The sequence below is a fragment of the Salvelinus alpinus genome, chromosome 7, assembly GCF_045679555.1.
Source record: "Salvelinus alpinus chromosome 7, SLU_Salpinus.1, whole genome shotgun sequence".
Taxonomy (NCBI): Eukaryota; Metazoa; Chordata; class Actinopteri; order Salmoniformes; family Salmonidae; genus Salvelinus; species Salvelinus alpinus.
In genome coordinates, this window is record NC_092092.1 from 75,440,614 (window position 1) to 75,465,710 (window position 25,097).

General features: G+C 47.5%; 1 protein-coding gene across 2 annotated transcripts in view; it reads left to right on the forward strand.

The window, feature by feature from the left end:
- Positions 1-993: 993 nt before the first annotated feature.
- Positions 994-25,097, forward strand: part of LOC139581678 (cohesin subunit SA-2-like) — a 33,539-nt gene continuing 9,435 nt past the window's right edge. The window contains exons 1-26 of one of the 2 annotated variants that reach the window (XM_071411690.1): positions 994-1,172; positions 4,169-4,286; positions 4,377-4,455; positions 5,503-5,646; positions 5,903-6,076; positions 6,262-6,466; positions 6,583-6,734; positions 10,574-10,647; positions 10,746-10,869; positions 11,015-11,113; positions 12,517-12,596; positions 12,687-12,794; positions 13,253-13,364; positions 13,496-13,613; positions 13,692-13,795; positions 13,899-13,991; positions 14,102-14,191; positions 20,754-20,957; positions 21,159-21,229; positions 21,313-21,481; positions 21,866-21,958; positions 22,121-22,295; positions 22,556-22,695; positions 23,729-23,830; positions 24,474-24,622; positions 24,810-24,938. In XM_071411690.1, coding sequence (XP_071267791.1) covers positions 4,243-4,286; positions 4,377-4,455; positions 5,503-5,646; positions 5,903-6,076; positions 6,262-6,466; positions 6,583-6,734; positions 10,574-10,647; positions 10,746-10,869; positions 11,015-11,113; positions 12,517-12,596; positions 12,687-12,794; positions 13,253-13,364; positions 13,496-13,613; positions 13,692-13,795; positions 13,899-13,991; positions 14,102-14,191; positions 20,754-20,957; positions 21,159-21,229; positions 21,313-21,481; positions 21,866-21,958; positions 22,121-22,295; positions 22,556-22,695; positions 23,729-23,830; positions 24,474-24,622; positions 24,810-24,938 — 3,032 coding nt within the window. In that variant the 5' untranslated portion in view covers positions 994-1,172; positions 4,169-4,242. The remainder of the gene's footprint in view (positions 1,173-4,168; positions 4,287-4,376; positions 4,456-5,502; positions 5,647-5,902; positions 6,077-6,261; positions 6,467-6,582; positions 6,735-10,573; positions 10,648-10,745; positions 10,870-11,014; positions 11,114-12,516; positions 12,597-12,686; positions 12,795-13,252; positions 13,365-13,495; positions 13,614-13,691; positions 13,796-13,898; positions 13,992-14,101; positions 14,192-20,753; positions 20,958-21,158; positions 21,230-21,312; positions 21,482-21,865; positions 21,959-22,120; positions 22,296-22,555; positions 22,696-23,728; positions 23,831-24,473; positions 24,623-24,809; positions 24,939-25,097) is intronic. The other variant, XM_071411689.1, reaches the window with a different exon arrangement.

Sequence of the window (25,097 nt, forward strand, 5' to 3'; positions counted from 1 at the left end):
TGGTGAAGAAGGCGCAACAGCGCCTCTTCAACCCTAGGAGGCTGAAGAAATGTGGCTTGTTACCTAAAACCCTCACAAACTTTTACAGATGCACAATAGAGAGCATCCTGCTGGGCTGCATCACCGCCTGGTACGGCAACTGCACTGCCCACAACCACAAGGCTCTCCAGAGGGTGGTGCGGTCTGCGAAACGCATAACCGGGGGCAAACTACCTGCCCTCCAGGACACCTACAACACCCGATGTCACAGGAAGGCCAAAAGATCATCAAGGACAACAACAACCCGAACCACTGCCTGATCACCCCGCTACCACCCAGAAGGTGAGGTCAGTACCTGTGCATCAATCCAAAGCTGGGACCAAGAGACTGAAAAACAGCTTCTATCTCAACAGCCATCTAAACAGCCAACACTAACACAGAGAGGCTGCTGCCTACATACAGACTTGAAATGATTGGCCACTTTAATAAATGGATCACTAGTCACTTTAATAATGACACTTTAATAATGTTTACATATCTTGCATTACTCATCTCATATGTATATACTGTATTTTATACCATCAATTGCATCTTGCCTATGTCGCTCTGTTATTGCTCGTCCAAATATTTATATGTATATATTCTTATTCCATTCCTTTACTTAGATTTGTGTGTATTAGGTAGTTGTTGTGGAATTGTTAGATTACATGTTAGATATTGTTGCACTGTCGGAACTAGAAGCACAAGCATTTCGCTACACTCGCAATAACATCTGCTAACCATGTGTATGTGACTAATAACATTTGATTTGATTTGATGTTGCGCCTCTGGGTTCAGAAACTCTGTGGTAGGGCCATCCCCACCCCCATCTGTCACGTACTTGCTGGTAGCTGGCAGCTGCACACCTTGTAAATAACCGCTAGGTGTCAGATCCCCCATCGTCACGGGGCTACGGACGTATTTCCTCTGGCCGCTAGAGGGCAGCTGTGCACCAGGAGTTTTCCTCCCCCCTCGTTGTCGAAACAACAAACCCTACTACGGAGCAAGTGGCGGGGTGAAACTGAGAGAGCGTCCAAAACCGCCTCTGACCGCCAGTTTCAAACTCATTTGCGGATATCGTGGTTATATCAAAACAAGAACAGATAGCGACTCAACAAAGCAGTGACTCGTTTGGAAATAAATTGAATAACGGGGTAAGTTATAAAATGGCGGAGTGGAATCTCGAAGTTAGTTGGTTTGTAGCAATTTTGTTGGTAGCTAGCTTCTCATGCTAGCAAACAGGCTAGAAGTACGGAGACTGCTAGCCATGGAAAGTCGTAAGCTAGCCGCTGTAGGCTACTTTTTGTCTAGTTTATCGTGCATCTGTGTTACGCATACCGAAAAGTACACTCACTTCATTGAAACGTAGATAGCTAGTTAGCTAGGCTAATATGCAATAAAGTGTTTGTTTACGTCCATTAAATGTTTTTCCACTTGTGAGTTAACGTTAGCTAGGTAACGTTACAGTATCGAAACTCCGGAGGCAAGATGGAGGACGTAAGGACCAGGTGTTTTTATGTAACTATATGGTTGTATTGTTGTTCCACAACAAGTGGGTTGCATAAACAAGCTAATTTAGATCTTTACACGAACTTTGAGGGCCACATGGTATTAGCTAACTAGCTAAATATCCACTGTTTTATTGAGAAGATGGCTGGCTATCCGAACTCCGTTCGATTGCAGCCAGCGGTCTAGGACGGGGCGCTAACGCTAACATGGCTAGTTGGCTAACTAGCCAGGAAACTAGCTAGCTAACTTAACAAGATGGAGAATGGTAGCTCCAGCTATGCTATGCTAACGTCAGTTAGCTACCCAGTTAAGATGGAGATATTTTCACGGGTGTTTTTGCCTTGTATGTACTGTAGCTACTTAGCTTACAGAAAAGTGGGTACTGACGTTACTTGAATGATACAATTTAAACTCTTGGTGGAATGTTATCCACGGAAGGGAAGTTGTTATTTTAATGTACGTAACGTTAAGGGTGACGTTCTGATGACAGCTGGTGTTTAGCTATCTACAGTCCGGGCAATCCCTCGCCAGGATACCGGTGTCTAATCTTGACAGTGACCGTCACTGAGCAAGCCCAAGAGCGGCTGTCACACCTAGCCAATGGTAGCTAGCCTAGTTCAGGATGCTCTCTGTTGGTTATTTCGACGTTGGCAGCTATCGATAATGTAGTTATTTACGCGCTTTGTGTTGCCCAGGGACCCGGGTTTGGCGCCACTTTTTCAGTCCCCATCATCAAGGCTTCGGGTTTGTCAACCAGCCAGCAATAGTACTGTCTCACGAGTGTCTCCGCTTATGCAATAAGATACACAGGATGTTGCTTGCTAATGCTATTTTATTGCTTTGCAATACAGTTGTAGCTGTAAGCATTATGTATGAATTTAGCTTGCAAGGATGGCTTTTAGATTCAATGAAATAAGTAAAATGTGTATTGGAATTCACGCGTTGTAATTCGATCCCATGGGATATTCTCTCAAGTACTTAGCTAGATACAGTTGAGTTTGAAGTCACCTTTTTCTCATTCCATACTTCTCACTGGTTAGTGAGGGTAGATGCCCCACTTCTCCCCTGCAAAACTTTAATCAACCTGCAATCCGGCAACAAAAGCACAAACTGGTTGTATGTACAGACCCGAGCAGTTTTATTGTACTGTCAAGTGCAATTAATTTCTCGTTGGTCCTTACAATTCATTTTCTGATTGACACACTTCTATTGTAATCCTTCATAGTACAGTATGCCCTGACTGTCATTAAGACACACCCAGGATAGGGTCGCTCCTAGGTTCACTTTGGCCTCCTGTAGTTCAACACACCTGTCCTGATGACATACTAGTATTGACAATATTGTTGATTCGTTGAAGAAATGTTTTAATAATATTTGTGATCTTTAATATAATAATTTTGTTAATGATGGTTGAGTATACCACTCTCGCTGCTCTCTGCTATTTGCCTTGTATATGTCTACTGGTGTCTCTAGTGGAGGATGGATCTGACACTCCTTTATATGGTCATGGGGGGGAAGTTCCTATGTCCAGCCATGGGTGACGTTTCCTGGAAACCAAAGAGCGAGAGAGCCAATGAGCTCACAGCTGAGCATGACAGGGGGGCTAGAGCCCGCCCCCTGTTACCATGTGAAAGCAATATTTTTGTTTGTTTTTTCTCAGTGATGAGCCACTGGCAGATATCAAATTTATTTATATAGCCCTTCTTACATCAGCTGATATCTCACAGTGCTGTACAGAAACCCAGCCTAAAACCCCAAACAGCAAGCAATGCAGGTGTAGAAGCACGGTGGCTAGGAAAAACTCCTTAGAAAGGCCTAAACCTAGGAAGAAACCTAGAGAGGAACCAGGCTATGAGGGGTGGCCAGTCCTCTTCTGGCTGTGCCGGGTGGAGATTATAACAGAACATGGCCAAGATGTTCAAATGTTCAAAAATGACCAGCATGGTCAAATAATAATATTCGCAGTAGTTGTTGAGGGTGCAGCAAGTCAGCACCTCGGGAGTAAATGTCAGTTGGCTTTTCATAGCCGATCATTAAGAGTATCTCTACCGCTCCTGCTGTCTCTAGAGAGTTGAAAACAGCAGGTCTGGGACAGGTAGCATGTCCGGTGAACAGGTCAGGGTTCCATAGCCGCAGGCAGAGCAGTTGAAACTGGAGCGGCAGCACGGCCAGGTGGACTGGGGACAGCAAGGAGTCATCATGCCAGGTAGTCCTGAGGCATGGTCCTAGGGCTCAGGTCCTCTGAGAGAGAGAAAGAAAGAGAGAATTAGAGAGAGCATACTTAAATTCACACAGGACACCGGATAAGACAGGAGAAGTACTCCAGATATAACAAACTGACCCTGGCCCCTGACACACAAACTACTGCAGCATAAATACTGGAGGCTGAGACAGGAGGGGTCAGGAGACACTGTGGCCCCATCCGATGATACCCCCGGACAGGGCCAAACAGGAAGGATATAACCCCACCCACTTTGCCAAAGCACAGCCCCCACACCGCTATATTGAGGCCTGTTCAAGAGGATGCAATGTGTATGTTGAAGAAGTTGATCCGCAGGTTATCAAACAACTCCTCTCTCTCTCTTGTCTTCTCTGAATGTAAGCCCAATACCCATGCATTCTCTTCTGTTTTCTCCTCCAGGTCCCCAGCTACCTTGTGGACGCAGAGGATCTGAGGTCTGTTCTTATTTCAGTTGAATCAGACATGTTAGAGAAATGATAGCGGCACCAGAGTTACCGTCGGAGTTCCACTATCCTCAGTAAGTGGCTACTTCATTGTGTGTGTGTGTGTGTGCCAACCAGCATGCAGCAGACTGTTTCTAATATATGTGTGTGTGTGTTTTTGCCAGGGATACGGACACCCGTTTCTCCTCAGACACAGACTTCTCTGAGGCTCCTGATGTCAGTATCAACCCAACCAAAGGAAAGGTACAACTCTTACCCAAGTTATACACACCACAACATATTATAACCTCTTCCCCAAGCTCTACAACATAGTATTAGAACCTCTTCCCCAAGCTCTACAACATAGCATTAGAACTTCTTCCCCAAGCTCTACAACATAGTATTAGAACCTCTTCCCCAAGCTCTACAACATAGTATTAGAACCTCTTCCCCAAGCTCTACAACATAGCATTAGAACCTCTTCCCCAAGCTCTACAACATAGTATTAGAACCTCTTCCCCAAGCTCTACAACATAGCATTAGAACCTCTTCCCCAAGCTCTACAACATAGTATTAGAACCTCTTCCCCAAGCTCTACAGCATAGCATTAGAACCTCTTCCCCAAGCTCTACAGCATAGTATTAGAACCTCTTCCCCAAGCTCTACAGCATAGTATTAGAACCTCTTCCCCAAGCTCTACAGCATAGTATTAGAACCTCTTCCCCAAGCTCTACAGCATAGTATTAGAACCTCTTCCCCAAGCTCTACAGCATAGTATTAGAACCTCTTCCCCAAGCTCTACAGCATAGTATTAGAACCTCTTCCCCAAGCTCTACAGCATAGCATTAGAACCTCTTCCCCAAGCTCTACAGCATAGCATTAGAACCTCTTCCCCAAGCTCTACAGCATAGCATTAGAACCTCTTCCCCAAGCTCTACAGCATAGCATTAGAACCTCTTCCCCAAGCTCTACAACATAGCATTAGAACCTCTTCCCCAAGCTCTACAACATAGCATTAGAACCTCTTCCCCAAGCTCTACAACATAGCATTAGAACCTCTTCCCCAAGCTCTACAACATAGCATTAGAACCTCTTCCCCAAGCTTTACAACATAGTATTAGAACCTCTTCCCCACGCTCTACAGCATAGTATTAGAACCTCTTCCCCAAGCTCTACAGCATAGTATTAGAACCTCTTCCCCAAGCTCTACAGCATAGTATTAGAACCTCTTCCCCAAGCTACTGTCTCTGGCCATATTAGTAAGCATTATGCTGTTTGACCCTTTATTGATTTCCCTCCCTCCCATCCCAGGGGGGTAAGAAGGGGAAGAAGGTGACAGGAGAGAAGGGTAAAGGAGCGGGAGGAGCAGGGAGGATGAACGGCCACTACCAGGAGAATGGCATGGAGAACCTAATGCTGTTTGAGGTTGTCAAGATGGGAAAGAGCGCCATGCAGGTTAGTGTGTGTGTGTGTGTGTGTGTGTGTGTGTGTGTGTGTGTGTGTGTGTGTGTGTGTGTGTGTGTGTGTGTGTGTGTGTGTGTGTGTGTGTAACAATGCATGAGAGCCTACACACAGAACTGGCTAGGCCCTTTAACAGGCCAATAGTTTATTTGATTATCTAATGACCAGATCAGCTTTATTAGAGTTGAACCTCGAGGACTGTGTTTTAGTTGTACTTATTGTCTATCTCTGCTGTTTGTCCTGGCTCCAGTCTGTGGTGGATGACTGGATTGAGGCGTATAAAACCGACAGGGACATGGCTCTGCTAGACCTGATCAACTTCTTCATCCAGTGTTCTGGCTGTAAAGGAGTGGTCAGTGGAGAGATGTTCCGAAACATGCAGAACTCTGAGATCATCAGGAGGATGACAGAGGAGTTTGACGAGGTAGGTTTTGTGTGTGGCGTGGTAGGTGCATCACTCTGGGTTGAAGTTTAGTCGGTCACCTGAAATGTACCAGCTGATTGGTTTAGTTTTAAATGTCATTACCCTCTCTTTGAGTTGCATGCAATAGTGAAGCCATAACTCCCATAAACCTTCTCTCTCTCCACCCTCCTCCTCCCGCTCTATAGGACAGCGGAGACTATCCTCTGACCATGGCAGGTCCACTGTGGAAGAAGTTCAAGGGTAGTTTCTGTGAGTTCATTGCTGTCTTGGTGAGACAGTGTCAGTACAGCATCATCTATGATGAGTACCTCATGGACACGGTCATATCGCTCCTCACCGGACTGTCGGACTCACAGGTCCGTGCCTTCAGGCACACCAGCACACTGGCAGGTAAGGGAGAGAGAATTGGTGTGGTCAGGGGATATGTCTGTCTGAATTGGTCGGTTATTTCCGTCTTCCCTGGGCACACGGGTACGCTGATTAACTGTGTGTGTGTGTGTGTGTAGCTATGAAACTGATGACAGCCCTGGTGAATGTAGCTCTGAACCTGAGCATCAACATGGACAACACACAGCGGCAGTATGAGACAGAGAGAAACAAGATGGTCGCTAAGAGAGCCAACGACCGGCTGGAGCTACTGCTGCAGAAACGCAAAGAGGTGAGAGGGATGAGGTCAGTGTTAGGCTCCTCCTCGGTTAGGGGTTAGGCTCCTTCTGGGTTAGGAGTTAGGCTCCTCCTGGGTTAGGGGTTAGGCTCCTCCTGGGTTAGGGGTTAGGCTCCTCCTGGGTTAGGGGTTAGGCTCCTCCTGGGTTAGGGGTTAGGCTCCTCCTGGGTTAGGGGTTAGGCTCCTCCTGGGTTAGGGGTTAGGCTCCTCCTGGGTTAGGGGTTAGGCTCCTCCTGGGTTAGGGGTTAGGCTCCTCCTGGGTTAGGGGTTAGGCTCCTCCTGGGTTAGGCTCCTCCTGGGTTAGGGGTTAGGCTCCTCCTGGGTTAGGCTCCTCCTGGGTTAGGGGTTAGGCTCCTCCTGAGTTAGGCTCCTCCTGGGTTAGGGGTTAGGCTCCTCCTGGGTTAGGGGTTAGGCTCCTCCTGGGTTAGGGGTTAGGCTCCTCCTGGGTTAGGGGTTAGGCTCCTCCTGGGTTAGGGGTTAGGCTCCTCCTGGGTTAGGGGTTAGGCTCCTCCTGGGTTAGGCTCCTCCTGGGTTAGGCTCCTCCTGGGTTAGGCTCCTCCTGGGTTAGGCTCCTCCTGGGTTAGGCTCCTCCTGGGTTAGGGGTTAGGCTCCTCCTGGGTAAGGCTCCTTCTGGGTAAGGCTCCTCCTGGGTTAGGGGTTAGGCTCCTCCTGGGTTAGGGGTTAGGCTCCTCCTGGGTTAGGGGTTAGGCTCCTCCTGGGTTAGGGGTGAGGCTCCTGGGTTAGGGGTTAGGCTCCTCCTGGGTTAGGGGTGTAACTGTGTAAGGCTTCTTGGGCCCTTGGTTTAAGGTTAGTTTGGCTCTATGTTTTATGTTCTGTGTACCTGAGGTAGTCTGCTCACATTTTCTTTAGTGTTGGCTGATCTCATTGCTTCTGAGAACCTGCTTCATAAAACACTCACATTACCCACTTACAGCAGCCTAACAAGAGTTGTGTTCCAATTTAGAGATGAGGATACGTGAAGACATGCCTGAGGAGCATAACTAGTCAGTTCGGAGGGGCGGGGGGGGGGGACAGACAGGCACGCGCATACATACAGTGGGGAGAACAAGTATTTGATACACTGCCGATTTTGCAGGTTTTCCTACTTACAAAGCATGTAGAGGTCTGTAATTTTTATCATAGGTACACTTCACCTGTGAGAGACGGAATCTAAAACAAAAATCCAGAAAATCACATTGTATGATTTTTAAGTAATTAATTTGCATTTTATTGCATGACATAAGTATTTGATACATCAGAAAAGCAGAACTTAATATTTGGTACAGAAACCTTTGTTTGCAATTACAGAGATCATACGTTTCCTGTAGTTCTTGACCAGGTTTGCACACACTGCAGCAGGGATTTTGGCCCACTCCTCCATACAGACCTTCTCCAGATCCTTCAGGTTTCGGGGCTGTCGCTGGGCAATATGGACTTTCAGCTCCCTCCAAAGATTTTCTAATGGGTTCAGGTCTGGAGACTGGCTAGGCCACTCCAGGACCTTGAGATGCTTCTTACGGAGCCACTCCTTAGTTGCCCTGGCTGTGTGTTTCGGGTCGTTGTCATGCTGGAAGACCCAGCCACGACCCATCTTCAATGCTCTTACTGAGGGAAGGAGGTTGTTGGCCAAGATCTCGCGATACATGGCCCCATCCATCCTCCCCTCAATACGGTGCAGTCGTCCTGTCCCCTTTGCAGAAAACCATCCCAAAAGAATGATGTTTCCACCTCCATGCTTCACGGTTGGGATGGTGATCTTGGGGTTGTACTCATCCTTCTTCTTCCTCCAAACATGGCGAGTGAAGTTTAGACCAAAAAGCTCTATTTTTGTCTCAACAGACCACATGACCTTCTCCCATTCCTCCTCTGGATCATCCAGATGGTCATTGGCAAACTTCAGACGGGCCTGGACATGCGCTGGCTTGAGCAGGGGGACCTTGCGTGCGCTGCAGGATTTTAATCCATGACGGCGTAGTGTGTTACTAATGGTTTTCTTTGAGACTGTGGTCCCAGCTCTCTTCAGGTCATTGACCAGGTCCTGCCGTGTAGTTCTGGCTGATCCCTCACCTTCCTCATGATCATTGATGCCCCACGAGGTGAGATCTTGCATGGAGCCCCAGACCGAGGGTGATTGACCATCATCTTGAACTTCTTCCATTTTCTAATAATTGCGCCAACAGTTGTTGCCTTCTCACCAAGCTGCTTGCCTATTGTCCTGTAGCCCATCCCAGCCTTGTGCAGGTTTACAATTTTATCCCTGATGTCCTTACACAGCTCTCTGGTCTTGGCCATTGTGGAGAGGTTGGAGTCTGTTTGATTGAGGTTGTGGACAGGTGTCTTTTATACAGGTAACGAGTTCAAACAGGTGCAGTTAATACAGGTAATGAGTGGAGAACAGGAGGGCTTCTTAAAGAAAAACTAACAGGTCTGTGAGAGCCTGAATTCTTACTGGTTGGTAGGTGATCAAATACTTATGTCATGCAATAAAATGCAAATTAATTACTTAAAAGTCATACAATGTGATTTTCTGGATTTTTGTTTTAGATTCCGTCTCTCACAGTTGAAGTGTACCTATGATAAAAATTTCAGACCTCTACATGCTTTGTAAGTAGGAAAACCTGCAAAATCGGCAGTGTATCAAATACTTGTTCTCCCCACTGTACATGCATGCATACTACTAGGCCCTGTGGCTGAGCTGGCATCAATGGCTGTGTTCTGGCTTACATAACACTATGTCCCACGGGGCTTCCATCTGCCGGCTCCTACTACTACAGCATTTCACTAATTATACACTACAATGCTTTGATAACTATACTAGCTGTCTCTTCTGTAGTGTTTGGTTGTCTTGATAACTATACTAGCTGTCTCTTCTGTGGTGGTTGGTTGTCTTGATAACTATACTAGCTGTCTCTTCTGTGGTGTTTGGTTGTCTTGATAACTATACTAGCTGTCTCTTCTGTAGTGTTTGGTTGTCTTGATAACTATACTAGCTGTCTCTTCTGTGGTGGTTGGTTGTCTTGATAACTATACTAGCTGTCTCTTCTGTAGTGTTTGGTTGTCTTGATAACTATACTAGCTGTCTCTTCTGTGGTGTTTGGTTGTCTTGATAACTATACTAGTTGTCTCTTCTGTGGTGGTTGGTTGTCTTGATAACTATACTAGCTGTCTCTTCTGTAGTGTTTGGTTGTCTTGATAACTATACTAGCTGTCTCTTCTGTGGTGTTTGGTTGTCTTGATAACTATACTAGCTGTCTCTTCTGTGGTGGTTGGTTGTCTTGATAACTATACTAGCTGTCTCTTCTGTAGTGTTTGGTTGTCTTGATAACTATACTAGCTGTCTCTTCTGTAGTGTTTGGTTGTCTTGATAACTATACTAGCTGTCTCTTCTGTAGTGTTTGGTTGTCTTGATAACTATACTAGCTGTCTCTTCTGTGGTGTTTGGTTGTCTTGATAACTATACTAGCTGTCTCTTCTGTGGTGTTTGGTTGTCTTGATAACTATACTAGCTGTCTCTTCTGTGGTGTTTGGTTGTCTTGATAACTATACTAGCTGTCTCTTCTGTGGTGTTTGGTTGTCTTGATAACTATACTAGCTGTCTCTTCTGTAGTGTTTGGTTGTCTTGATAACTATACTAGCTGTCTCTTCTGTAGTGTTTGGTTGTCTTGATAACTATACTAGCTGTCTCTTCTGTGGTGTTTGGTTGTCTTGATAACTATACTAGCTGTCTCTTCTGTGGTGTTTGGTTGTCTTGCTCTTGGTGAATAATCACGTCTATCCAGCCTGGTGAACCCTGATCAAAATGTGTTCTTACTGATTCCTCGTTCTAATTTCAGCTTCAAGAAAATCAGGACGAAATTGAAAACATGATGAATGCTATATTCAAGGGTGTGTTTGTACACAGATATCGGTACGTGACCTGTCCATTGTTCCATCACAGAAATGATCATAGATACATTCTCCCTCTGTATAGAAGATATGATGATGACAGTTGTGTGTGTGTTACAGTGATGCCATAGCAGAGATCAGAGCTATCACTATAGAGGAGATAGGAATGTGGATGAAGCTCTACAGTGACGCCTTCCTCAATGACAGCTACCTGAAATACGTAGGCTGGACCATGCACGACAAGGTGAGGAGGGAGGGAGGGAGAGAGCGAGTGTGTATGTGTTGTTAGCAAGGTGTTTGAGTTAGGAGTGTGTGCAATTCTAATGAGTTTATATATATATATATTTGTGTGTGTTACAAACGTTTGTAATTCCAACGTGTGTGTGTAGCAAGGCGAGGTGCGTCTGAAATGTTTGACAGCGCTGCAGGGACTCTACTACAACAGAGAACTGAACACCAGACTGGAGCTGTTCACCAGCCGCTTCAAGGTCAGAGCGCCACCTGGTGGACACATCAATACACTACAACTGGTTACCTCAAGGCTAAACTTTCATAACTTTCTTTGCCGTTTAGCAGACTCTTTATCCAAAGCGACTTACAGTAGTTGCGTTCATGCAATTTCATATGGGTGTGCCCAGCGGGAATTAAATGTTGCAAGTACCATGCTATACCAACTGAGCCCCACACAAGACCATGTCCGACAACCACTCAACCATACTGGATGCACTATAGCTAATCCACTACTATGCCCTGTTGATTTTGAGTAGGTACACTACATTGCCAAAAGTATGTGGAAACCCCTTCAAATGAGCAGAGTCTGCTATTTCAACCACAACTGTTGCTGACGGGTGTATAAAATCGAGCACACAGCCATGCAATCTCCATAGACAAACATTGGCAGTAGAATGGCCTTACTGAAGAGCTCAGTGACTTTCAACGTGGCACCGTCATAGGATGCCACCTTTTCAGCAATTCAGTTTGTTAAATTTCTGCCCTGCTAGAATCAACGTCAGCACAAGACTGTTCGTCGGGAGTTTCATGAAATGGGTTTCCATGGCCGAGCAGCCGCACACAAGCCTAAGATCCCCAATGCTTAATGCCAAGCGTCTGCTGGAGTGGTGTAAAGCTTGCCACCATTGGACTCTGGAGCAGTGGAAACGCGTTTACTGGAGTGATGAATCACGCTTCACCATCTGGCAGTCCGGCGTACGAATCTGGGTTTGGCAAATGCCAGGAGAACACTACCTGCCCGAATGCATAGTGCCATCTTAGAAGTTTGATAGAGGAGGAATAATGGTCTGGGGCTGTTTTTCATGGTTTGGGCTAGGCCCCTTAGTTACTGTGAAGGGAATCTTAACGCTACAGAATACAATGACATTCTAGACAATTCTGTGCTTCCAACTTTGGCAACAGTTTGGGGAAGGCTTTTTCCTGTTTCGGCATGACAATGCCCCCGTGCACAAAGCGAGGTCCAAACAGAAAGGGTTTGTTGAGATTGGTGTGGATGAACTTGACTGGCCTGCACAGAGCCCTGACTTCAACCCCATCGAACACCTTTGGGATGAATTGGAACACAAGCCAGGCCTAATCCCCCAACATCAGTGCCCGACCTCACTAATGCTCTTGTGGCTGAATGGAAGCAAGTCCCAGCAGCAATATTCCAATATCTAGTGGAAAGCCTTCCCAGAAGAGTGGAGGCTGTTATAGCGGCAAAGGGGGGGACCAACTCCATATTAATGCCCATGAATAAGATGTTCGACAAATGCGTGTCCACATAATTTTGGCCATGTAGTGTACTTTCTGACTAACCCACTACTATGCCCTGTTTAATTTGAGTAGAAGTATTTCAGCTAAATCTGAAATCTTTGTCATTAATTTCCTCTCTTCACAGGACCGCATTGTCTCCATGACTCTGGACAAGGAGTATGACGTCGCAGTACAAGCAATTAAACTGCTCACTCTGGTACTACAGTAAGTTTCTACAGATCAGCTGTCACAGTGGATGTGGAGGTGTGTTTTAATGTGTGTGTTTAATATGTACTGTGTGTGTGTGTGTTACAGTAGTACAGATGAGGTGCTGAGCCCGGAGGACTGTGAGAGCGTCTATCACCTGGTCTACTCCGCCCACCGACCGGTCGCCATAGCAGCCGGGGAGTTCCTCTTCAAGAAGTAGGATTTTTTTTATTGAATCCATTGTCACACGTTCTTCTATCGTGTCTTTTCTTTTAAGTCAGATCAATCAATCACAACACTGTTGAAAACAATATGTTGCATCTCAAGACATTGTCCTGCCAAATGTCATGCTAAAAATCCCTTCCCTGGAACAGTGTGAGAGAGAGCGCGAGCAGAGCTGAAGAGAGGAAGGTAGAGAGGTTAGGATAAGAGAAGGAGACAGGACAGGCAGGAGGAGAAAGGGAGTGTGAGGAGGAGAGTACAGGCATGAGAACTTGAGAAAGCAGCAGAAAAAGCGAGAGAGAGAGAGGTTTGTTGATCTGGGATCTGTTTTTTTTCTGCCGTAGACATATTCCCTGTCTGTTTTATGTAGTCTGGGCAAATGTTGAGCTGAGGTTTATATACTTTGATATAGTTTTATATTTCTATATCTAATACTAGTAACTTCTCTCCAGACTGTTCAGTACGCGGGAGCCGGAAGAGGAGGGCGCCCCCAAGAGGAGAGGAAGACAAAGCCCCAACGCCAACCTCATCAAAACTACTGTTTTCTTCTTCCTGGAGAGCGAGGTACACACACACGCAACGCTTCACACACACACATTCTCTCTCTACCTCCATGAACATGCAACATACTTACAAGACTCACTGGGGGGAAAATCCACCCACCCACACTCTGCCCGTCTCTGTGCATTTTTCAGCTCCATGAGCATGCTGCGTACCTGGTGGACTCTCTGTGGGAGAGTGGAGCAGACCTGTTGAAGGACTGGGAGTGTATGACCAGCCTGCTACTGGATGACCCCGTGCCAGGGGAGGAAGGTATGATCTCTGACCTCTATTCTTGACCTCTGACCCGTAACCCCTAAATGTGGTCTCTAATGTATCTGGTGTGTGTAGCCCTGACAGACAGACAGGAGACGGCTCTCATAGAGATAATGCTGTGTACGGTGCGCCAGGCTGCAGAGTGCCACCCGCCCGTAGGCCGCGGAACCGGGAAGAGGGTGAGAGACTTTAGACTGGGCATCAACATTCTCTTCTTATTTTTCTTGCCTTCCACTTAGCAAAAGAGAAACGGCAACTATTTCTCCCCCCCCCACCCCCCAGGTGATGACAGCGAAGGAGAAGAAGACTCAGCTAGATGACAGGACCAGGATGACAGAGCTGTTTGCTGTGGCATTGCCTCCTCTGCTGTCCAAAGTAGGACACTACACCTTCACCCCCACTACCCTCTGTAATAAACCCGTGTTCTAGTCTGTGTCCCCTGCCTGCAGTACTGTGTGTGAGTGTGCTGCCTCTCTTTGTTTCAGTACTCCATAGATTCAGAGAAGGTGACCAACCTGCTGCAGCTCCCTCAGTTCTTTGACCTGGATATCTACACAACAGGACGACTGGAGAAGGTCTAACCCCCGACCCTACACTGTAGTCTAATTTAAACCCCCGACCCTACGCTGTAGTCTAATTCAAACCCCCGACCCTACGCTGTAGTCTAATTTAAACCCCCGACCCTACGCTGTAGTCTAATTCAAACCCCCGACCCTACGCTGTAGTCTAATTCAACCCCCCGACCCTACGCTGTAGTCTAATTCAAACTCTAACCCCCTACACTACGCTGTAGTCTAATTCAAACCCCCGACCCTACGCTGTAGTCTAATTCAAACCCCCGACCCTGCGCTGTAGTCTAATTCAAACTCTAACCCCCGACCCTACGCTGTAGTCTAATTCAAACCCCCGACCCTACGCTGTAGTCTAATTCAAACCCCCGACCCTACGCTGTAGTCTAATTCAAACCCCCGACCCTACGCTGTAGTCTAATTCAAACCCCCGACCCTACGCTGTAGTCTAATTTAAACCCCCGACCCTACGCTGTAGTCTAATTCAAACCCCCGACCCTACGCTGTAGTCTAATTCAAACCCCCGACCCTACGCTGTAGTCTAATTCAAACCCCCGACCCTACGCTGTAGTCTAATTCAAACCCCCGACTCTGCGCTGTAGTCTAATTCAAACCCCCGACCCTACGCTGTAGTCTAATTCAAACCCCCGACCCTACGCTGTAGTCTAATTCAAACCCCCGACCCTACGCTGTAGTCTAATTCAAACCCCCGACTCTACGCTGTAGTCTAATTCAAACCCCCGACCCTACGCTGTAGTCTAATTCAAACCCCCGACCCTACGCTGTAGTCTAATTTAAACCCCCGACCCTACGCTGTAGTCTAATTTAAACCCCCGACCCTACGCTGTAGTCTAATTTAAACCCCCGACCCTACGCTGTAGTCTAATTCAAACCCCCGACCCTACGCTGTAGTCTAATTCAAACCCCCGACCCTACGCTGTAGTCTAATTTAAACCCCCGACCCTACGCTGTAGTCTAATTTAAACCCCCGACCCTACGCTGTAGTCTAATTTAAATCCCCGACCCTACGCTGTAGTCTAATTTAAACCCCCGACCCTACGCTGTAGTCTAATTTAAACCCCCGACCCTACGCTGTAGTCTAATTCAAACCCCCGACCCTACGCTGTAGTCTAATTCAACCCCCCGACCCTACGCTGTAGTCTAATTCAAACTCTAACCCCCTACACTACGCTGTAGTCTAATTCAAACCCCCGACCCTACGCTGTAGTCTAATTCAAACCCCCGACCCTGCGCTGTAGTCTAAATCAAACTCTAACCCCCGACCCTACGCTGTAGTCTAATTCAAACCCCCGACCCTACGCTGTAGTCTAATTCAAACCCCCGACCCTACGCTGTAGTCTAATTCAAACCCCCGACTCTACGCTGTAGTCTAATTCAAACCCCCGACCCTACGCTGTAGTCTAATTTAAACCCCCGACCCTACGCTGTAGTCTAATTTAAACCCCCGACCCTACGCTGTAGTCTAATTTAAACCCCCGACCCTACGCTGTAGTCTAATTCAAACCCCCGACCCTACGCTGTAGTCTAATTTAAACCCCCGACCCTACGCTGTAGTCTAATTTAAACCCCCGACCCTACGCTGTAGTCTAATTCAACCCCCCGACCCTACGCTGTAGTCTAATTCAAACTCTAACCCCCTACACTACGCTGTAGTCTAATTCAAACCCCCGACCCTACGCTGTAGTCTAATTCAAACCCCCGACCCTGCGCTGTAGTCTAAATCAAACTCTAACCCCCGACCCTACGCTGTAGTCTAATTCAAACCCCCGACCCTACGCTGTAGTCTAATTCAAACCCCCGACCCTACGCTGTAGTCTAATTCAAACCCCCGACCCTACGCTGTAGTCTAATTCAAACCCCCGACCCTACGCTGTAGTCTAATTCAAACCCCCGACCCTACGCTGTAGTCTAATTCAAACCCCCGACCCTACGCTGTAGTCTAATTCAAACCCCCGACCCTACGCTGTAGTCTAATTCAAACCCCCGACCCTACGCTGTAGTCTAATTCAAACCCCCGACCCTACGCTGTAGTCTAATTCAAACCCCCGACCCTACGCTGTAGTCTAATTCAAACCCCCGACCCTACGCTGTAGTCTAATTCAAACCCCCGACCCTACGCTGTAGTCTAAATCAAACCCCCTACACTACGCTGTAGTCTAATTCAAACCCCCGACCCTACGCTGTAGTCTAATTCAAACCCCCGACCCTGCGCTGTAGTCTAAATCAAACTCTAACCCCCGACCCTACGCTGTAGTCTAATTCAAACCCCCGACCCTACGCTGTAGTCTAATTCAAACCCCCGACCCTACGCTGTAGTCTAATTCAAACCCCCGACCCTACGCTGTAGTCTAATTCAAACCCCCGACCCTACGCTGTAGTCTAATTCAAACCCCCGACCCTACGCTGTAGTCTAATTCAAACCCCCGACCCTACGCTGTAGTCTAATTCAAACCCCCGACCCTACGCTGTAGTCTAATTCAAACCCCCGATCCTACGCTGTAGTCTAATTCAAACCCCCGACCCTACGCTGTAGTCTAATTCAAACCCCCGACCCTACGCTGTAGTCTAATTCAAACCCCCGACCCTACGCTGTAGTCTAATTCAAACCCCCGACCCTACGCTGTAGTCTAAATCAAACCCCCGACCCTACGCTGTAGTCTAATTCAAACTCTAACCCCCGACCCTACGCTGTAGTCTAATTCAAACCCCCGACCCTACGCTGTAGTCTAATTCAAACCCCCGACCCTACGCTGTAGTCTAATTCAAACCCCCGACCCTACGCTGTAGTCTAATTCAAACCCCCGACCCTACGCTGTAGTCTAATTCAAACCCCCGACCCTACGCTGTAGTCTAATTTAAACCCCCGACCCTACGCTGTAGTCTAATTTAAACCCCCGACCCTACGCTGTAGTCTAATTTAAACCCCCGACCCTACGCTGTAGTCTAATTTAAACCCCCGACCCTACGCTGTAGTCTAATTTAAACCCCCGACCCTACGCTGTAGTCTAATTTAAACCCCCGACCCTACGCTGTAGTCTAATTTAAACCCCCGACCCTACGCTGTAGTCTAATTTAAACCCCCGACCCTACGCTGTAGTCTAATTTAAACCCCCGACCCTACGCTGTAGTCTAATTTAAACCCCCGACCCTACGCTGTAGTCTAATTCAAACCCCCGACCCTACGCTGTAGTCTAATTCACACCCCCGACCCTACGCTGTAGTCTAATTCAAACCCCCGACCCTGTGCTGTAGTCTAATTCAAACCCCCGACCCTACGCTGTAGTCTAATTCAAACCCCCGACCCTACGCTGTAGTCTAATTCAAACCCCCGACCCTACGCTGTAGTCTAATTCAAACCCCCGAACCTGCGCTGTAGTCTAATTCAAACTCTAACCCCCGACCCTGCGCTGTAGTCTAATTCAAACCCCCGACCCTACGCTGTAGTCTAATTCAAACCCCCGACCCTACGCTGTAGTCTAATTCAAACCCCCGACCCTACGCTGTAGTCTAATTCAAACCCCCGACCCTACGCTGTAGTCTAATTCAAACCCCCGACCCTACGCTGTAGTCTAATTCAAACCCCCGACCCTACGCTGTAGTCTAATTCAAACCCCCGACCCTACGCTGTAGTCTAATTCAAACCCCCGACCCTACGCTGGAGTCTAATTCAAACCCCCGACCCTACGCTGGAGTCTAATTCAAACCCCCGACCCTACGCTGGAGTCTAATTCAAACCCCCGACCCTACGCTGGAGTCTAATTCAAACCCCCGACCCTACGCTGGAGTCTAATTCAAACCCCCGACCCTACGCTGGAGTCTAATTCAAACCCCCGACCCTACGCTGGAGTCTAATTCAAACCCCCGACCCTACGCTGGAGTCTAATTCAAACCCCCGACCCTACGCTGGAGTCTAATTCAAACCCCCGACCCTGCGCTGTAGTCTAATTCAAACCCCCGACCCTGCGCTGTAGTCTAATTCAAACCCCCGACCCTGCGCTGTAGTCTAATTCAAACCCCCGACCCTGCGCTGTAGTCTAATTCAAACCCCCGACCCTGCGCTGTAGTCTAATTCAAACCCCCGACCCTACGCTGTAGTCTAATCCAAACTCCAACCCCCGACCCTACGCTGTAGTCTAATCCAAACTCCAACCCCCGACCCTACGCTGTAGTCTAATCCAAACTCCAACCCCCGACCCTACGCTGTAGTCTAATCCAAACTCCAACCCCCGACCCTACGCTGTAGTCTAATCCAAACTCCAACCCCCGACCCTACGCTGTAGTCTAATCCAAACTCCAACCCCCGACCCTACGCTGTAGTCTAATCCAAACTCCAACCCCCGACCCTACGCTGTAGTCTAATCCAAACTCCAACCCCCGACCCTACGCTGTAGTCTAATCCAAACTCTAACCCCCGACCCTACGCTGTAGTCTAATTCAAACTCTAATCCCCCACGCTGTAGTCTAATTCAAACTCTAACCCCCCACGCTGTAGTCTAATTCAAACTCTAACCCCCGACCCTACGCTGTAGTCTAATTCAAACTCTAACCCCCGGCCCTACGCTGTAGTCTAATTTAAACTCCAACCCCCGGCCCTACGCTGTAGTCTAATTTAAACCCCCGACCCTACGCTGTAGTCTAATTCAAACACCCGACCCTACGCTGTAGTCTAATTCAAACCCCCGACCCTACGCTGTAGTCTAATCCAAACTCCAACCCCCGACCCTACGCTGTAGTCTAATCCAAACTCCAACCCCCGACCCTACGCTGTAGTCTAATCCAAACTCCAACCCCCGACCCTACGCTGTAGTCTAATCCAAACTCCAACCCCCGACCCTACGCTGTAGTCTAATCCAAACTCCAACCCCCGACCCTACGCTGTAGTCTAATCCAAACTCTAACCCCCGACCCTACGCTGTAGTCTAATTCAAACTCTAACCCCCCACGCTGTAGTCTAATTCAAACTCTAACCCCCCCACGCTGTAGTCTAATTCAAACTCTAACCCCCGACCCTACGCTGTAGTCTAATTCAAACTCTAACCCCCGGCCCTACGCTGTAGTCTAATTTAAACTCCAACCCCCGGCCCTAAGCTGTAGTCTAATTTAAACCCCCGACCCTACGCTGTAGTCTAATTCAAACACCCGACCCTACGCTGTAGTCTAATTCAAACCCCCGACCCTACGCTGTAGTCTAATTCAAACCCCCGACCCTACGCTGTAGTCTAATTCAAACCCCCGACCCTACGCTGTAGTCTAATTCAAACCCCCGACCCTACGCTGTAGTCTAATTCAAACCCCCGACCCTACGCTGTAGTCTAATTCAAACCCCCGACCCTACGCTGGAGTCTAATTCAAACCCCCGACCCTACGCTGGAGTCTAATTCAAACCCCCGACCCTACGCTGGAGTCTAATTCAAACCCCCGACCCTACGCTGTAGTCTAATTCAAACCCCCGACCCTGCGCTGTAGTCTAATTCAAACCCCCGACCCTGCGCTGTAGTCTAATTCAAACCCCCGACCCTGCGCTGTAGTCTAATTCAAACCCCCGACCCTACGCTGTAGTCTAATTCAAACCCCCGACCCTACGCTGTAGTCTAATCCAAACTCCAACCCCCGACCCTACGCTGTAGTCTAATCCAAACTCCAACCCCCGACCCTACGCTGTAGTCTAATCCAAACTCCAACCCCCGACCCTACGCTGTAGTCTAATCCAAACTCCAACCCCCGACCCTACGCTGTAGTCTAATCCAAACTCTAACCCCCGACCCTACGCTGTAGTCTAATTCAAACTCTAACCCCCCACGCTGTAGTCTAATTCAAACTCTAACCCCCCACGCTGTAGTCTAATTCAAACTCTAACCCCCCACGCTGTAGTCTAATTCAAACTCTAACCCCCGACCCTACGCTGTAGTCTAATTCAAACTCTAACCCCCGGCCCTACGCTGTAGTCTAATTTAAACTCCAACCCCCGGCCCTACGCTGTAGTCTAATTTAAACTCCAACCCCCGACCCTACGCTGTAGTCTAATTTAAACTCCAACCCCCGACCCTACGCTGTAGTCTAATTTAAACTCCAACCCCCGACCCTACGCTGTAGTCTAATTCAAACCCCCGACCCTACGCTGTAGTCTAATTCAAACCCCCGACCCTACGCTGTAGTCTAATTCAAACCCCCGACCCTACGCTGTAGTCTAATTCAAACCCCCGACCCTGCGCTGGAGTCTAATTCAAACCCCCGACCCTACGCTGGAGTCTAATTCAAACCCCCGACCCTACGCTGGAGTCTAATTCAAACCCCCGACCCTACGCTGGAGTCTAATTCAAACCCCCGACCCTACGCTGGAGTCTAATTCAAACCCCCGACCCTACGCTGGAGTCTAATTCAAACCCCCGACCCTACGCTGTAGTCTAATTCAAACCCCCGACCCTACGCTGTAGTCTAATTCAAAGCACTGTTCAACTTGACAAAATGTTGTGAAATGTCTTGCAGTGGTATGCATTTGATATCTCTCTCTAAAACATATTTCCCAACTACCTCCCTCTTCTTCTAGCACTTGGAGGCATTGCTGCGTCAGATCAGGGAGATGGTGGAGAAACACACAGACACAGAGGTGCTGGAGGCTTGCTCGAAGACTTACCACGCTCTTTGCAACGAGGAGTTCACCATCTTTAACAGAGTCGACATCGCCAGGTCACAGCTGCTGGATGAACTGGTGGACAAATTCAACAGACTGCTGGAAGACTTCTTACAAGAGGTGAGGGGAAGGGATGAGGGGGGGAGGAAAACGAGAATGAACTGGTGGACAAATTCAACAGATTGTTAAAGGACTTCATACAAGGGGTGAGCGAGGGGGAGGAGAGAGCTCAGACAGGGAGGACTTCCAGTCTACATGTTTCATCTATTGGGCTGAGTGGCCCAGTTTGTGTAGTTGATCCTGATCTGTCTCTGTGTTCAGGGTGAAGAGCCTGACGATGATGATGCATACCAGGTCCTGTCTACTCTCAAGAGAATCACAGCCTTCCACAAGTAAGGCCCTCCCTCTTCTTTCTCTCTTCCTCTTGTTTCTCCCCCCTCCTCTCTGTAACCTCCTCTCTCTCTCTCTCTCCCAGTGCCCATGACCTGTCCAAGTGGGATCTGTTCAGCAGTAACTTCAAGTTGCTCAACACGGGCATTGAGAACGGAGACATGCCAGAGCAGATAGTGGTCCATGCTCTACAGTGTACCCACTACGTTGTCCTGTGGTACTTGGCCAAGGTCTCAGAGGGCAGCCACAGAAAGGTATGCAACTCACTTCTCAACTGACTGGCAGCTCAGAACCTTCTCATTCATTTCACTGTTATTTACTAGCTAGGAAAATGGCTTTAGAGTTGGGGAGTTAGTCATGATTTATACAGCAAGTCTTATGATGGTTCACTCGTGTGTATGTAATCTAGGAGGATGTGTGTTTTGTAGGGGAGGGCGTGTGTGTTTTGATCATGTAATATTGTTTTGTAGGGGAGGGCGTGTGTGTTTTGATCATGTAATAATGTTTTGTAGGGGAGGGCGTGTGTGTTTTGATCATGTAGTAATGTTTTGTAGGGGAGGGCGTGTGTGTTTTGATCATGTAATAATGTTTTGTAGATGAGGGCGTGTGTGTTTTGATCATGTAATAATGTTTTGTAGGAGGACATGATGAGCCTGAGGAAACAGATGCGGATGTTCTGTCTGATGTGTCAACGTTACCTCACCAACGTCAACACAACCGTCAAGGAACAGGTACTGTCCTGTAGCAGCTATTCACATCCTAGTGATTTTAAATCTGGTTATTTTCAAACCTGAAATTCTCAGAATCTCCGTGCCACGCCATTGAGATGAGGAAGACGTGGCCAAGGAGGCAGACCGCTGATAACCAACCGTCCATCTCCTCTCCCCCCCCAGGCATTCACCATACTGTGTGATGTGTTGCTGGTCTTCAGTCATCAGATGGTCTCAGGAGGCAGAGAGCAGCTGGAGCCGCTGGTCTACAGTCCTGATGATTCGTTACAGACAGAACTACTGTCCTTCATACTGCACCATGTCTTCATAGACCAGGACGATGACAACGGCAGCACAGGTACACACACTGCTAACCACACACCGCTGCACACTGTTCCAGTAGGATTGCTTATTTGCACTTGAAAATAGCTCTTGTTTGGCCATCGCTAACCAACAAGACCCTGCTAAAGAAATTACATTACTGTCTGGCCTTGTGACAGTCTGTGTGTCCCGGGCTATGTGTCCCTGGTTCTACCTTTTTTAAATGGTCAGCAAGATAGATGGTCCCCATAAGAGCTCTGTTGTTACACAGCCAGTAACAATCTGTTGTATCTACAGATGGCCAGCAGGATGACGAGGCAGCGAAGATAGAAGCTCTTCATAAGAGACGTAACCTCCTGGCGGCCTACTGTAAACTTATCATCTATAACGTAGTAGAGATGAACACTGGAGCTGACATCTTTAAACAGTACATGAGGGTAAGAATGACCTGTAAATATCTGTCTGTTACACTGACATCTTTAAACAGTTCATGAGGGTAAGAATGACCTGTCTGTTACACTGACATCTTTAAACAGTTCATGAGGGTAAGAATGACCTGTCTGTTACACTGACATCTTTAAACAGTTCATGAGGGTAAGAATGACTTGTCTGTTACACTGACATCTTTAAACAGTTCATGAGGGTAAGAATGACCTGTCTTTACACTGACTTCTTTAAACAGTTCATGAGGGTAAGAATGACCTGTCTTTACACTGACATCTTTAAACAGTTCATGAGGGTAAGAATGACTTGTCTGTTACACTGACTTCTTTAAACAGTTCATGAGGGTAAGAATGACTTGTCTGTTACACTGACATCTTTAAACAGTACATGAGGGTAAGAATGACCTGCCTGTTACACTGACATCTTTAAACAGTACATGAGGGTAAGAATGACCTGTCTGTTACACTGACATCTTTAAACAGTTCATGAGGGTAAGAATGACTTGTCTGTTACACTGACTTCTTTAAACAGTTCATGAGGGTAAGAATGACTTGTCTGTTACACTGACATCTTTAAACAGTACATGAGGGTAAGAATGACCTGCCTGTTACACTGACATCTTTAAACAGTACATGAGGGTAAGAATGGAGAAACACTCACATGTCACTTTACACTTCACACAGTTATGACCATAGAAACATAATCTATAGAAAATACTTGGAATCTCTAAACCTGGCAATTTGACTGTTAAAGTCATGGGTACAGTCGTAACCAGTACAGTCGTAAACCAGTACAGTCGTAATGGTTGTCAGTCCACACGTTATCCCATCGTTGACTGGAACAGGGATGGCCGTGCTATAGATTCTATGGTTATCACCTCTTCGTGTCTGTGACACTCATTTAACCTCAACACCATATCATTACCGGAGTCATTCCAGGTACTGCTTGGTTGAAAAGTATCAGAAGTCCTGTTTGTTCCTGAAGGAGACTCTGACTTGTGGCTGAACCGTCTTCCTCTCTCTCTAGTATTACAATGACTATGGTGACATCATCAAGGAGACCATGTCTAAGACCAGACAGATAGACAAGATCCAATGTGCCAAGACCCTCATCCTCAGTCTACAACAGGTACGACACACACACACCCCTCATCCTCAGTCTACAACAGGTACGACACACACACCCCTCATCCTCAGTCTACAACAGGTACGACACACACACCCCTCATCCTCAGTTTACAACAGGTACGACACACACAACCCTCATCCTCAGTCTACAACAGGTACGACACACACACACACAACCCTCATCCTCAGTCTACAACAGGTACGACACACACACACACAACCCTCATCCTCAGTCGACAACAGGTACCACACACACACACACCCCTCATCCTCAGTCGACAACAGGTACCACACACATGCACCCCTCATCCTCAGTCTACAGCAGGTTAGTTACACACACACACACACACACCCCTCATCCTCAATCTACAGCAGGTTAGTTACACACACACTCCTCAGTCTACAGCAGGTTAGTTACACACACACACACACACACTCCTCAGTCTACAGCAGGTTAGTTACACACACACACACACACCCCTCATCTTCACACACACCCTGTTTTAGTCAAGCTATATCTTGGTTTTAACTTTCAGATCTCCAGACCGCATGCCAGCCTTTCTGGAACAAATCCCCTTGAAAGAACCATCTCTTTATTCCACTCATGTATTCACCCATCCCTCTCTTCTCTCTGTCTCCACCAGTTGTTCCATGAGATGTTGTCAGAGTTGGGGACAGGATTTGACCGCTCGTCCTCAGCGTTCTGTGGGATCAAGGAGCTGGCCAGACGTTTCTCTCTCACCTTCGGTCTGGACCAGGTGAAAACACGAGATGCTATCGCCATGCTGCACAAGTCAGTCTCCTCTTCTGATCTCTATGTCTCATAGCTTTTCAACATGATTAGCATATGATGGATGTGAGCTGTACGTAGGCATAGTTAATGTATGCATCTACATGTGCTGCTAGATACCTCATTTTTTAAAACAAAAATTCTCTCTCCCTACCTCTCGTACCCCTCTCTCCCTCTTGTCTCTCTCCAGGGATGGTATAGAGTTTTCGTTTAAGGAGCCAAGTCCCCAGGGAGAAGGAAACCCTCCTCTTCACCTGGCCTTCCTAGACATCCTCTCTGAGTTTTCCTCCAAACTAATGAGGCAGGACAAGAGGACTGTGTGAGTACACACCTCTGCCTCTCCTAATCAGACACACGTACCTTTGTGTGTGTCACAGCTGATGGCTGTGTAAGTAATGACTAGTCTGATATGTCGTATGATATCATGAAGCAGGACAAGAGGACTGTGTCCCCTCCCGGACACATAACCTTAAGGACC